The sequence below is a fragment of the Trachypithecus francoisi genome, unplaced genomic scaffold (assembly GCF_009764315.1).
Source record: "Trachypithecus francoisi isolate TF-2019V2 unplaced genomic scaffold, Tfra_2.0 Lachesis_group15, whole genome shotgun sequence".
Taxonomy (NCBI): domain Eukaryota; kingdom Metazoa; phylum Chordata; class Mammalia; order Primates; family Cercopithecidae; genus Trachypithecus; species Trachypithecus francoisi.
This window is the reverse complement of record NW_022681460.1, coordinates 89,065,146-89,080,513: the sequence shown is the minus strand read 5'-3', so window position 1 is coordinate 89,080,513 and position 15,368 is coordinate 89,065,146. Positions and strand designations below refer to the sequence as shown.

At 33.4% G+C, this 15,368-nt stretch overlaps 1 protein-coding gene across 7 annotated transcripts in view; it reads right to left on the bottom strand.

Annotated features, from left to right (window-relative positions):
- PTPRK (protein tyrosine phosphatase receptor type K) overlaps nucleotides 1-15,368 on the bottom strand; it is a 572,798-nt gene that overhangs the window by 17,447 nt on the left and 539,983 nt on the right. For 4 of the 7 annotated variants that reach the window (XM_033235516.1, XM_033235515.1, XM_033235519.1 and 1 more), the window contains 7 exons: nucleotides 13,277-13,461; nucleotides 11,460-11,547; nucleotides 10,032-10,108; nucleotides 9,819-9,836; nucleotides 7,239-7,275; nucleotides 5,855-5,952; nucleotides 5,327-5,443 (listed from right to left, as the gene is read on the bottom strand). In XM_033235516.1, coding sequence (XP_033091407.1) covers nucleotides 5,327-5,443; nucleotides 5,855-5,952; nucleotides 7,239-7,275; nucleotides 9,819-9,836; nucleotides 10,032-10,108; nucleotides 11,460-11,547; nucleotides 13,277-13,461 — 620 coding nt within the window. The remainder of the gene's footprint in view (nucleotides 1-5,326; nucleotides 5,444-5,854; nucleotides 5,953-7,238; nucleotides 7,276-9,818; nucleotides 9,837-10,031; nucleotides 10,109-11,459; nucleotides 11,548-13,276; nucleotides 13,462-15,368) is intronic. The other 3 variants (XM_033235517.1, XM_033235521.1, XM_033235520.1) reach the window with 1 other exon arrangement.

The window sequence follows — 15,368 nt, the reverse complement described above, 5'->3', positions numbered from 1 at the left end:
CCTTTATTGTCAGACAACTGCCAAAGAAAGAAAATTAGAAGTCTTGCTCAGTTCTAAAAGTCTGGCTACATTTTATTTACTTTGACAGCTTGTTTCTGCTGGAAATGACAACACATTAAATTATTAGGGGAAAAGAAGGAAATAGGAAAGCTAAAATGCAGCCCTATTGACCCAAGGCATTGAGTTCTCAAGTGGTGTATAAAAGCAACTTTCCAGCTTCTCACCTCACAAAGAGATTTTAATGCCTTGCTTATCCATGTTGAAAATGGTTTTGAAGCATAGCATGTAGGGATTTTCCAGGACAGTGCTGCTCTAGATTGGCTTGTGAAAATATACAGGCAGCTAAATTGTTCTTTGGGCAAACTATTTTTCTTAGGTCTGTGAAATAAGTCAGCACAGTATTATAGTAACATCAATGCAAAATGAAGGAAGTGAAGCATCTGCTATTGTGCTGCTCTCCCATTGGGTTGATTTAAGAGAACCCTACATAAATGCACATTTCAAAGTTTTCTCCTTCCTTTGTGTTAGAAGAAGGCTGTAGATTGAGGTAGGACAGCTTGGAAAGTATAGATTAAATACTGCAGAATTTATTTTTAAGAACTCACATTTGTAGCAAAAGAAAACAAAATCCCACTATAATCTATATAATTCAAATTCTACTGTGAATTATCTGTAAACTCTCAGTCTCACTTGTTCAATCAGAAAAGGTAGACACATTACATGGAATAAACAAAATTGAGGAAAAGTTTATCTTTAGATTCAATCTTATACAGACCAGTATCACCAAAACCTTGGAAGTCAGTGATCATTTCTTAAAGGTTTTCTTAATTCCAATTCCTAGCACAATGCCCTACACAAAGCAGGGATGAACAAATAATTGTAACAATCACAATGATAAGCATCACCATGGAATCACCCCAATGGAAAATCACCTTTTGCTACTTTTCAACTCTAGTAAGGAAGGTCAAAAATTGTTTCAAGGCATGATTTTAGGTATTACTTTACTCCTTCTATATTAATTCTTTCATTAGAGTTGCTGGATGGGCCTTGCTCCCTTTATCTTTCTATTACATTTATAGGATTTGCTCTTTTTAGTACATTTTCATATGTCAGCGCCTATTTCCCTAATGTTTTTTTTAAGTTTTTCTGAGTGATTTTCAAATATATGGTTAAAAAATAAAACCACCCCCCTCTTTTCTTGTTCTAAATAATAAGAAAAAAAAAATTCAACAATTTTCCAAATAGGATTGCATTATATCCATACAGTGTTATTCATATCAAGTACTCTCATATTCTGGAACATGGTGCATGTCTCCACTCATTCACATATTATGTGTATCCATAAGTACACGTTTGTGTTTTTATTCAATCAGGAACTGTATCATTCTTATTAAATACATTCTGAGATAGTTTGGCACTTTTTATTTTTAAAGATTATTTAGTAATATTTTCTTTTTTTTTTTTTTTTTTTTTTTTTTTTTGAGACGGAGTCTTGCTCTGTCGCCAGGGCTGGAGTGCAGTGGCCGGATCTCAGCTCACTGCAAGCTCCGCCTCCCGGGTTCACGCCATTCTCCTGCCTCAGCCTCCCGAGTAGCTGGGACTACAGACGCCCGCCACCTCGCCCGGCTAGTTTTTTGTATTTTTTTAGTAGAGACGGGGTTTCACAGTGTTCGCCAGGATGGTCTCGATCTCCTGACCTCGTGATCCGCCCGCCTCGGCCTCCCAAAGTGCTGGGATTACAGGCTTGAGCCACCGCGCCCGGCCAGTAATATTTTCTTATTTCTGCTTATCACTAATATAAAGATAAGCTATAACTTATGAATATTTATGCATATTAATCATTTAAATAAACGTTTATACATCCTATTTAAAAATATTATCTGTAGTTTTCTTGGTATAAATCCTTTCATCTTTTTTTTTTTTTTTTTTTTTTTTTGAGATGGAGTCTGGCTCTGTCGCCCAGGCTGGAGTGCAGTGGCCGGATCTCAGCTCACTGGAAGCTCCGCCTCCCGGGTTTACGCCTTTCTCCTGCCTCAGCCTCCTGAGTAGCTGGGACTACAGGTGCCTGCCACCTCGCCCAGCTAGTTTTTTGTATTTTTCTTTTTAGTAGAGACGGGGTTTCACCATGTTAGCTAGGATGGTCTCGATCTCCTGACCTCGTGATCCGCCCGTCTCGGCCTCCCAAAGTGCTGGGATTACAGGCTTGAGAAATCCTTTCATCTTAAAATAATTTGTCTTTTCTAGTAGTTACACAGTTTATTCCTTTTGCTGCCTTATTTCATTTGCTAAAACTTCCAAAAATGTTTAATATTAGTGACACTGATTATCCACATACCATTCTTGATTATAGAAGCAGTAATATAATCTTTATACTAGTTTTTTTTATGATAAATGAATAGTCTTTAGTTCTTCATTCCTTAACATGGCTGCTACTAGGTATTGTTGAATCACCTTTATCATGGTTTAGGATGTCTCTTAACTTCCCTAATTTATTTTGAAAATAAAATTAAATGCATTTATCTATTAATAAAGTCATACAGTTTTGGTCCTTTAATGTACTGACATAATGAAATATCCTGTTAGATTTCCCATTACAGTTGAAATCTTCTTGCATTCTTAGGGAAAAAACAATAGCTCATGTAGTGATATTTTCTTAATTCACTCCTAGATCCAAATTTTCAATATTTTATTTTGAATGTCTTCATGTTCTTGAATGAAACTGGTCTGCAATGTGTGTGTGCATGGGGAAGAGAGAGAAGAAAGAGATTGTGAAAGAGAGAATGAGTGCTCCAGAGAATGCTATCATTATCTGATTCTGTTATCACCATTATGCTAATCTTCTTCTTTTTTTTTTTTTTTTTTTTTTTTTTTTTTTTGAGACAGTGTCTCCCTCTGTTGTCCAGGCTGGAGAGCAGTGGCTCCATCTTGGCTCACTGCAACCTCTGCCTTCCGTGCTCCAGTGATTCTCTTGCCTAGGATTCCAAGTACATTATGCTAACTTTTAAAACATAGACATTAGCTATTCCTTAAAGGATAAAGGAACTTTAACTTTAAAACCATAGTGCAATTTTAATGATAAAGTTTAACAATCATTCTATTTTCTTCTACCATCTATTCGTGCTTCTAAGTCTTCGTGACCTAATTTTTGAGAATTAGCATTTGCTAGAAAATCAGTGTCCTAGACTAAAAGTTATATTTTTAGGTTTATACATAATATTTTCTATAGCTTTTCTAATAGCAAGTATAACGGGCAAGTAGAAACCCTCTGTGTTTCCTAATATTGCGTATTTTGTTTTCATTGTACCTCATTTAGAATTGATAGTGGTTTAGTTACTTTATTGATATTTTCAATAAACAAGGTTTTTATTTCTTTTTTCTCATTTGTTTCTTTTTTATATTTAATTTTTCCTTTGTTCTATTCTAGTTTTCCTGATTTTCCAATGTTACAATTTTTCACATGATTTCAGAGTACATTTCAAAACAGAAATCACTTATGGGTATAAATTTTTCTTATAGAATAATGAGGTAAATTTTGATATAAAACTGTTGATCTATACAATATAATTTTAGTTTTGAGGAAATCATTCAAGGATTATTCAGAAGAGGATTTGGTGACTTCTGATAGGCTAATTTCTGGGGTCATTGGTCAGTGGTTTGTTATTGCTTTCTCTTGGAATTTGGAAATATCTCAACTTTTTGTTACATATTCAGATTTTCCTTATTACTAAGTTCATCACTGATTTTTATAAGACTTGTATGAACTTAAGAGACTGAATATTCTACATTTTCTTTTAATAATATGATCGAGTTATTTATTAAATCAAGCTTAATGGATCTCTGTGAAATCTCCCATATCAATTGCTTATTTTATTCTACTTGATTTGTCTAAGACATTTTCATACATATTTTGGAGTTACAATAATCATGATTATGTTGTTCTGTATAATGCTACTTTCAACTTAATATTTTGCCTAATTTTTTCGTGTTGGTAGGATAACTCACAAATATTTTTTATAAAATACTATTCAACTATTTCTCTATTGTTGGACATTTATGGTTATCTATAGGTTTCTAATGCTATAAATGAATTCATTATATTTTAAATGAACTCCTTAGGAAAGATTCATGAAAGTTAACTTCTCAAAGGACATAAATATTTTAAAGCTCTGGAGATACATTGTTTTATTGATTTAAAGAAGGTTTGTAGTGATTTAACTATGATCAGTAGTGTATAAAAATATGTTTCAACACATTCTAACACTAGATGAGGATTATTCTTTTTTAAAGTTCTAGCTGATTTGAAAGGACAAAATGGTATATCAGTACACTAGGTTAAACATTTTTAATAGGCATGTTAACAATTGTGTTTCTTCAGAGATTCTAGTGTTTTTTTCTTCTACCGGTATTAACATTATAAATTAAGGACATTAATAAATAATCATGAGGTTCTTTTGTGTGTATGTGCCTTTGATAAAATTTTGTGTCACAGGTAATTTCACAATTTTGTGTGGTCAAATTTACCACGCTTTACCACAAAATATATTTCACTGTTACTATATTCCACTTCAGTCTACTACACCAGCCACCTCACATTATTCTTTGCAATGTAACACTTGGAGTGATCCTTTTAGAAATAAAAATCAGACCATGTTATCCCTGGGCTCACAAACCCTACAATGGCAGTCTAACTCAATTTTAGTATGAACTAAAATCATCATGGCCTACAAGGCACCACTTATCCAATTTTGTGATTTCTCTGCCTTCATTTTGTATTCCTTTCCCCTTCACTTATGGATCTCTGAATATCTTGGCCTGCTGACTGGCATTCTAACATCTTTACACATGCCTCCAGGCTTCTGAAATGACTCTCCCTTCTGTCAGAAACATTATTGCCCTGGACATAACTCGTCACTCCCTCACTTACTTCAGGTCTCTACTCATATTACTTCCTTAACAATGAGTTCTTCTTTGATCATCCTTTCAAAATTGTAAACCATTTCTTCCCCCTGCCTCAATAATATTCCCTACTTCCTTTCCTAACATTATTTTTCTCTATAGCACTTGTCATGATGTATATTAGTTGATTTATTTATTTTTATTGCTGTCTTAATTCAATTGGCTATAAGATCGACAAGAGGAGATTTTAACATGTGTCCCAAGGTTTAGAAACATGTCTGGCACATAGTAAACTCTCAAATAAACATTTGTGGAATGAATACGTGAATGAATGGATTTTATAGCATCAAGAAAACAGAACTTGACAAAGGTTTTAAGAGAAAAAGCAGTTCTGATATAGCTTTTTAAAATAGAATTTTAGAGTACTTACCCTTTCCAGGGTGAATGTCCTAACTACATATTCAGCAAGTGGTTCCATTTCTACACAAGTTACTTTGAAGTCACCATAAACTTCAGTATCATCAGGCCAATATTTATAGCATTTAACCTAAGTGACAAAAAGAATACATAGATAGACCTGAATACATAATACTAATTAGCCAAGTTGATTTAATTCCAGCAATAACTCTTTAGGTCACAATTAAAACTCAGTTAAAAATCTCTAAATGAGAAAAAAAATCTATTATACAATAAACAGAGTTCATATAGTCTCACAAAAAATATACAAGCCTAATAATGCAATTAGATTCTAGTACAAAATTAAAGCTTATATTGTTACTCAATGAGAAATCAAATAATTTCTCAGCCATTCAAGGTCTACTTAGAAGTACTCAATTAAAATGCTGTGCCTATAAGTTTTTTTTAAACAATTGGATGATATTCTATTTTGAGTATCTTATATGCTGCCGCTCAACTATATTCATTTTTATGACAAAAAAATTCTTTTTCTTCCTCTTACCCGGCCAACCTCAACTAAATTTGTAACCATCACAATGCAAGCAGATTGTTCTTGCCAAATCATCCTCCAGAAATCATATACTGTTTCATGAACGGGACCTATGAAGAAATTAATCAGAATATTATGTTATCAAAGGAATTTTGTAGTTAGTAAGAAGTTTAGCTAAGATAAGAAGCAGAGTAAACGAAATAATTCCAAAAAAAAGGTCTAGCACAAAATGTCACTGAAAATACTTAAATTCAGTTCATATCTAAATTTCCACAATAGACAAAAACATAGGCATATGTAAGTTTTTTTTTTTCTTCTTTTTTATTTTTTAATTTGCCCTCTATACTTCCCAATTTAGAAGAAACTATCACTAGTCTCTCGGGTATTTATATCGGTCACTAAGTCACTTTAATACATCTTCAAATATATGTAAAAACTAGAACTCTTATACCACCATCAACCAGACAGCATATATTACCAATTAAATAAGTGCCCACTATTTATAAATAGTGCATGTTTAGGGATCAAAAAAAAAAACATATCCTTACACGTAAGGACATACCCTAATCTTATCATTATATAATCTCCAAACTGCAAAAGCATGTGCTGGGCTATTTTCTACTGAATACCATAAAACTGAATATTGTTCACACTATGGTTGATCTTTCTAACTTTAAAGAGTATACAACTGAACTCAATTACTCCAAACATGTGAAAACATAGAAAAATGACCCTTGTCAAAAGAGTAAACCTAGCTTTTGTTTTACTTTCCTTTTATATAAAATAGATGTACAGGTTTCTCTTCTGAGGGCCAGTAGTCAATTTAGAGAGATAACTACAGATGTTTTTTGTTTGTTTGGATACTTCTACTCCCCAGTGTACCACTATAACCAGATCTCTCTACTTTCTTATTATTTTCCATGAAGAATTAACTTGACTAAATTCCATCTCTTTGTTTTGTCTCAGTCTTGACTTGTCAAAAAATTGCTCAGTATAATAGCTCATTATAACAATATTGGTCTTGGGTACTATTAACAAACTTGCTGCAAGAAGACAGGCCTCTTATATGAGACTTCTTTTTCCTTTTCTCAAAAATGAGTAATTCCTCTGGCTGGCACTATGGACTAGTGCTCTGACCTATCTGTATAACAAGGATCAAATCATAATAACCACTACCAGCTTTTCTTTTACTTTTAATTAAAAGTAAATCAAGCGTAAATTTATATAAGCTTTACACACATAACAAATTTGTACTGTACAAATGAGTAAGGAGCAGTGTTAATCAGAAGGGCTGATTTTTTGGTTACTAAGATAAAATTAAAAAAAATAAAAACCACCATATAGATGAATAAGCAAGTTTGTTTTTTCTATAACATTTAACAAGGCAAAGTTTTACCTTGGGTTGCAATGTAATGACTTGGTCTCTGGTAGCCCTAAAATAGGAGAACAAATTAGTTATCATTTTACATCAATATCAGAAATAAATGAATGAAGGCATAAAAAGATGAAGACAACCACCTGTTAAGATTAAGTTATAATAAAAAGTCCAGAAGTGAGTAGTGAACACATAGTTCACTTCTCAAACCTACGTTATCTGAAAGGTAAACATAAAACAAAAATTAAATATTTTAAAGGCTCTGATTAGAATATATATTGTATAATTTATTTTTGTTTGCCATGGAATATAACCTCATAGATTTTGTTTGGTTTCACTAAAATGTTTATGCCTTCATGTAAATGTTTAGTCATTCATTCCTGGTAAAATAGTGTTTAAAAATATTAATTCTCATTTTATCATCCGAAAGTACAACACACTGCATTACAAATGGACGAGGACATATTAGAACCATAAAAAAAATAACAGAACATTCCAATGTTAGAGCTGGACAATGCATGTGTGCATCCAATCAAAGTCCTGCTGAGATTTTTAGAGAATATTCCTGTTCGATAATATATTCAGGGATATGTAAAAACTATTTTGTGCGTGCTCACAATGTTAATTTACACACACATAATTATAGGTACACACACATATATATATAGGGAAAGAAGAGTTTTTAAGAATGCATCTTATCTGAGTAAAAATTTAGTATTTTTTTTCAGTGTGCTAAAAGTTCTGTTGAGGAGGAATAGATTGTTAGTTGCTCTCAATTGGTTTGAATACCAACAGAGCATAAGTTGCAAAAATGTTGATGATATGATCCTAAGTTCTGAATTTGTTGCATATTTACAAATGAGCCTTAGTGAAAGTCTGTGGTACAATTTGTCCACTTACTGGTGAGGGCAACTCAATACACATATAAATACATGTGAACTGAGATCTCCAACCTAAAATTTAATAGCAGGAGTATGACATTGCAAATTTGGAAGATTTCACCTTTTTAATATACCACAATGTTTTATGGAAAATAGCACAATGTTTTATGGAAAAATTTTTCCAAGCTTTATATGTATTTGCAGTTCTTAAAAAAATACCAATTGCCAAAGTATATACTTATATCTTTTACATATAATAAACTAATGGGAGAGGGAAAATTATGAAATTGTATAGAAATATACCAAAATACACTGGGGTCTTAACAGAAAGACTGGATAACAAGTCTTACTTAAAATACAGTCCTACGGTATGAACCATGAAATAGTTTTATAACAAGGCTCCAGTGTACATGTCCTGGCAAAAAACCCAGGTTAAAGTAAATAGGTAAGAACAATTACAAATTTTTCATAGAACTGTTGATTATTTTATTCTAAAAATTACACCATTAGCTTAGTTTTAAATAATGACATGTTTGATAAATTTAATGAATAAGAGTAAGATTATGATCAGAAGTTGAACCCATATACTCATATACTATGCTTTATAAAATATACTAATTCAACTAAATACATACAATTCATAACATAAACTCTAAAATGTGAACTTAATAAATATAATGAAAATTATTTCCTATTTATGGAAATTAGAAAATATTGGGTTCTAGCTTTCATATCTTTTATGTCTATAAAAGTATACATATGCTGCCATACTTAATACCCCCACCTTTTGTCTTATAATTACACATATTATGAATCAATTTAATTACAGCATACCTAAATTTTAATTGTAAAAAAAAAAAGTTGAAGTTTAATGAGTGCTAGGCATTGGGCAAAATGCTCAACATGCATGACTTCATTTAATTCTCACAACAAAGTGATGAGGTTAGTACTATTATTATTATCCCCACTGTAAAGATAAGGAAACTGAGGTACAGAGAGAGAAGTAACATTCCCAAGCTCTCCAGTGTGATTATGAACCAGGTGGTATCACAAAGAGCCTGTCCTCCCTAAAGGTAATGTAATATATTGCCCTTTAAGAATGTTTTATATTTTGTTTGATAATTACTTCCTTTAAATAAAGAATTTGCATGTAGATATATATGCAATCAAAATTTAACAGTGAAATATATGATCGAAGCAAACTTTTTCATTTCTGTGATTCGATATATATGTGTGATATGTGTATTTTACAATTGAAATTTAGTAATTATTTTGCCTGAGTAATTGTCTTACTTTAGAAGCCAATACAACACATCACAAAATAGTCTCCCTACTCATTTTAACATCAGAAGTCAAATGTAAAAAGTAAAATTTCAGTCACACTAATACACATCATACTATCCAGCTTCTCACATATGTTTAGGGAAGGGTAAGAATAAAAGCCAGAAACAGAAATCATCAACAAATAAAACTCGAGTACATAATAAATTGTCAAAGCTAAAAATTGTCCTGTTTTTCTACACAAGAAAAGGGAAGGAGGTAAAATAGATCTTTACGCATGTGAAAGAATTACAAAAAAACGAACAGAGATACATTGTATGAAGCGAATTAGGCGAAGCATGCAGAAATAACTAGTAGTAGGAGAGCATTAGTAATAACTGTAATTAAGAACGTTTGTATTTATAATAGGGTGCTGTTATTTACATATAGTGGTACTTACATCCCTGTACAGCCAAATCTACAGCCCAAACCAAAGTCAGGTGTGAAAGAAAGCACAACAACATCAGTAAGTACTAGGACGTAGAACAAGGAAAAGTGTACAGTTTGTACTTTTAAATTTTAAAAAGCTGGCAATCACTTTATAGGTAATAGGCAAAAAGGTTCATATATATAAGTCAATAAAGTAGATATACTTAACTATAAAAATACTTACATCAATATAGTTGGCATTAATATAATCTGAGGAAGGATCATCCTCTACGGGTTGCAAAATTACTCTGGAGTGATCATCTAAAAATTTTAAATAATAAATATAATCTGTTAAATTTTCTCCCTGTTCTGAGGCAATGTCATTGGTTGAGACTAAATAATTCAGTGGTTGCCCATAGTCTATCCATAGTATATTACTACCAAATCAGTCCTTTGAAGAAATATAAGAACTTTAGTGAGCCTTGCTATTACATTTATAATACTCTGTGACTAAAGCGTCACTGACTTGAACCTTCATAGTTAGTGTTTAGGAGACATGAAATTGTCTGGTAAGTAATCATTTGAGTCATATAATTGTCCACATAACTGAACTAGACTTAACTTCTAATTTTGCTTCTTAGTCATGACTTTAAATGGCTTGGATCCTTTTCTTCTGCACTTTACAGCAAATGAGCCACAGAATTAAAAAGTGAATTTTGAATTCCTGCTCTCCGTTTCTTACTCCCTGAAAATCAAGGTTAGATTTTGAGCTATTCATAAGATACTTTAAAATAATTTAAATTCAGAATAGAGTGGTCTAGGTAAATCAGCAGCTAGTTACAAGTTAAACTACCTGCTACTTTCCTTACTGATCTGTGGTTTTGTCTGATAATGACTTTATTATCCCATGTATATCTTGAGGACTTACTCAGGAGGAAGTCCCTAATGATAAATACCGAACAACTGGAGTTTAGACAGTGCCTCCAAGTAAGAATTAAAGGCATGTGGAAAGAATAACACCCCAATCTTGAATATGTTTGATGGGGGTGTTAAAACAGTTTATAACTGAAAATATCTTATTTTTTCATTATCCTGAGAGTCTTAGCTGTTCAGTAACACCCCATGCATTTATGTACAAACATGAAATCAAACAGCAAGTTATCTCCACAGGGTGAAGTGGCTGAGTCAATTTGATTAATGAGGATGATGACAATTTCAGAATCACTGCTAATAGCCAATGTTGCTTTTGTTTGTTGTTGCTTTTGAGATGGAGTCTCGCTTTGTTGCCCAGGCTGGAGTGCAGTAGCAATCTCTGTTCATTGCAACCTCCACCTCCCGGGTTCAAGCAATTCTCTTTCCTTAGCATCCTGAGTAGCTAGGATTACAGGCACGTGCCACCAAGCTGGGTAATTTTGTATTTTTAGCAGAAATAGGGTTTTGCCATGTTGGCCAGTTTGGTCTCAAACTCCTGACCTCAGGTGATACGTCCGCCTTGGCCTCCTAAAGTGCTGGGATTACAGGCGTGAGCCCCTGAGCCTGACTGTAAATGCTGTCTTAATATGAAATAGATTACTTCATAAACAGACACACCACTCTCTGGGATTTTTCTTAAGGTTTAAAACCATATAAACATATAATATTTACATTCACCAAGAATTGTATGGGAACTTACATGCTATAATGTTTCCATATCGGTTTTTTGCTCTATTTTGATCTTTTTTAGCTACATCCCAAGATGCTGACTGTCCTTCAAAAAAGCTCTGGGAAAACAAAATGAATAAGCAGACTGAATTTAATTCCTTTTTAAAAATCAGGTTATCTGTTCGGAAGCCCCAAATAGTAAAAACCACTTTCTCAGAGAGGAAAGGAATCCCACAGTAGTAAACAAGTTTCATTCTCAGACCTCAAAGCCACTTTGCTGGATTCATACTTGTTCATCTTAAATTGGATTGAGGTCAAATTAAGACAAAAAAATAACTTTAGAGAAAAAAAAAAAATGGACCTTGAAAGTATTTTAAATTTAAGATCACTATAATGAGAGGTAGAAGTAGAAAAGTATCATTCTTTTCAAAACGTATTGAATAATAATGCATCAAAACTGCAAAAAAAACTTTTAATGAGTATATTTCAAATGTGCATCATTTAGCATTTATAACAGTAGAAAGAAAACCTGCTTCCCTCCATAATTATTCATTAAATTGTGTGCAATACATCACATTTGAGTTTCTTTGAAGATCATGAAAAGGACTGAGTCTTTACAACAAGGGACCATATAAAAATTAAAATAGAGTCCCTTTTTTCAAGAATCTGGGAACAGATGAATTTGTTGACTAGTTTAATTACCATACACAGCTATTTAAAACGGGTGTAAATTTCATTTTGCAAACGAACTTAAACTTTGCTCAACACAGGAAATGGGGTCTTCAAAGAGCCAATGATCTTTGAAGCAAGGTACACAGGAATACACATGAAATGAACAAAAAGAACCAGCTCTGACAGAATAGTCTAATTCCTTGTACTTATTTTGTTACCATGGCATAGTGTTTCTGGCATATATCTAAAGTCAACTTTCAAAATTCAGAGATAATTAACACTCCTAATTTAAGGTATTCAAGTAATCTATAGATAAAATATGGAGTTTAAAAGATTCTTCATGAAACTGGATGTATTTTGGATGGTCTTTTCAAAGCAAACTATTACTTGGATTCTTTCACTTTAAATGTGTGCATACTGTGATGTGCTCATGGGGAGTGGGCTGGCTTCCTTCCATGCCCCAGATTGGTATTTCTCAGTAAGTGAAGGGTGGCAAAGGAACTATTTCCCTTTTGCTATATTATGTTTGTTGGAATGTTTGGTTTTAAATCACTGCCTTTGTAAGATAAGTCCTGGTATTTTGGTTTGAGTAGGAAGGGGAAATAAGGTTAGAAGAAGAATTTCCTGCTGCCTTCTTTCAGCTTCTCAGTGTTGTTTACCAGATTTGCAGTACTCTATTTTTTTTCTCAGCCACCTTCAACCAATAATCCATAAAATTAAACTGAGAGTGGCAAGTAGTACATTTAGAGCACAAAGCTTCATTTGATTTCTCAATCATAAGGTCAACAAACAAAGAGGCAGAGAAGTACCTGCTACTTGATTCATTCAAATGATAGAATCTGTAATGGAACAATGGGAACCAAAGTGTATTGCTACTTGATTTTTGCACGAGAAGATACACAAAGTGTTTTTTAATGCCATAGTAAAATAAATTATGGAATCCAACATTAAAGATTCTTGTAATAAATTTAGACTCAGATATATCTCTGGGAAGTGCTTTTTCCCCATTCCCTTCCCATTCCCATGTACACACTTGCTTGTACACTCATAAACACTAGATTAGAGAGCCTACAGAGCAATGCCCTCCTTGTTGTGTTAAAGACGGGAAAAAATATTAAATTCCACTGAGTATCCTAGTTAAAAATCAAATTCAATACAGTATCGAAACTTATTCACCTCATATTCCTCTTTGAACCCATAGCTGTCTGATGTCTTCATGAGATTAATGTGTTGCAGTAAATCAGCTACCCTGATGGCTGGATGCAGCTGTCCTGTCTGGTAAGGGGATTCTGTCCCCTCACAGAGGTAGCGAGGTACGTCTAGAAGGCGACTGGACTCTGCTGTAGCACTGTGGTTCTCATCTGGCATTTTTCAGATTTCAGAAGTTAAAAAAGAGACAAAGTTATCTTGTTTAATATATATATCTATGCAATGAGCATTTTAAGACCTTAAGATCTTTTTGATAACAAGAGGAATTCTGGGAAAGAAATATCATACAGTATAGGCCTAGGCAGTATCCCCAAAGATAAAACTCAAGGTTTGAGGTGAGAGTATATTATGTGTGGATCAGCAAGAAAACAGATCCTGTGAGATGCGGGGAGACATCTGATAGACCTTTTAAAAGCTTAAGTGGGAAATTTTGCTGAGTTCTTTTTCTTGCATCTGCAGTCATAGCAGTATAGAGTGGGACCAGAGGACCCAGCTGTCAAGTGGAGGGGTGTTTTCATGGTCGATTAAGTTGACCAAACTCCTTCCCACCCATATCCCAACCTCCCTCAGAGACACCCGATCTAGGTGGCCCATCCCCAAAGGGCTGCTCTTCTTGTTCTTGTGGCCCTATTCTCTGAGGCTTCTTACCATAGCACCCTCTGCACTAGGAAACATGGGCATTCCACATGATCACCCCCTGATGCCACTCTGTCTGCTAGCCAGACTACACGTGCAATTATATTCAACTTCTGCCACCTTGACTTATTACTATTATTGTTTTTATTGCAAACACATTCTGAGTCTCCTGGCCACGCTGTGAGAGAAAGCAGGGTGTGCTTCTGGAGCAAAATGTGGGTTCCTCCCCTGGAAGTCTTTTCTGGCCCCTCCAGGTTGAGTTACAATGCTCCTTCTTTATGTTCCCATGATCTCTTATTCATTTTTACATGTGATTTCACTTAATCCATATTTTAATCATTTATTTACTTGGCTATTTTCCTCACTAAATTCCAAACACAGAGTACAGAGACAGAATATTTTTCTTTCTATTCCTAGTGCCTGATGCATAAGTCACTCAATAAATATTCCAATGAATGAATTAAAAAGTCAACTGAATCCCTGACCACCCACAATTAAGTGTAAGTCCCTTCCCAATTGTGTCATTAGCTTTAAAAGAAAAGAAACTTTAAATTATTTTTCTGTCATAAGAAGAAAAGAACAAGAACATTTTTGCCTATGAAGAATAAACAGTATTTTAATGACCGAAGTACTAAACATTACAATGAGAAGCATGCTCATATTTATCACATTTAAACTTACCAATTAAAAAAAAAAACAAAAAACAAATGTTTTAAGGGGTGTTACTTTGAAAAGCATTATACCGTCATACTCATTAACAGAAGAGAAAATACACTCTTAGGGGAACTTTTTTTTTAAACGATAATGCATACTGTAGAGAACGATATTTCATTAACAGAAAAACATATTTCAAGGGCTAGTACATTTGCCTGTTCTATCACCAACTCTACAAATAGGATATGGCAAAAAATGAATTGTTGTCCCCATGATAAACATTTTTTCTTCCTGGAGAAGGGAAAAAAAAAAAAAAAAAAAAAAAGAACCCTACAATCAGATTTGTGTGCCTCTGTAATTTAGCTTGATTGCATTTATCTTTACTCCCTCTTATTAAGCTGAATGCTTATTTTTTGCATTCATTCCTAAAAATACCACACTGAATCAAAAAATCCCTGATAGATTCTGTTGTGACCTAACCACCTAAGTGAATTCATGTCTTTTACACAGATTTTTCCCACCCCTTTACACAAAAACACTGGCTAATAAACATGATTCCTGAGTTTCCTATTCTCAATATGAGACCGAAGTTAATGGATCTACTTCTATTAAAATATTACAATCAACAGACCGACATAAAGAATAAATACATCTCCCCAGAAAAATTAAATTCAGAAGCAACTGATTTGGGCACTGCTGCAGAATATACAGTTAAGGATGAAAAGTAAAGAGAACAGATAATGTCAGAGAAGCAAAATGCAATCACTCA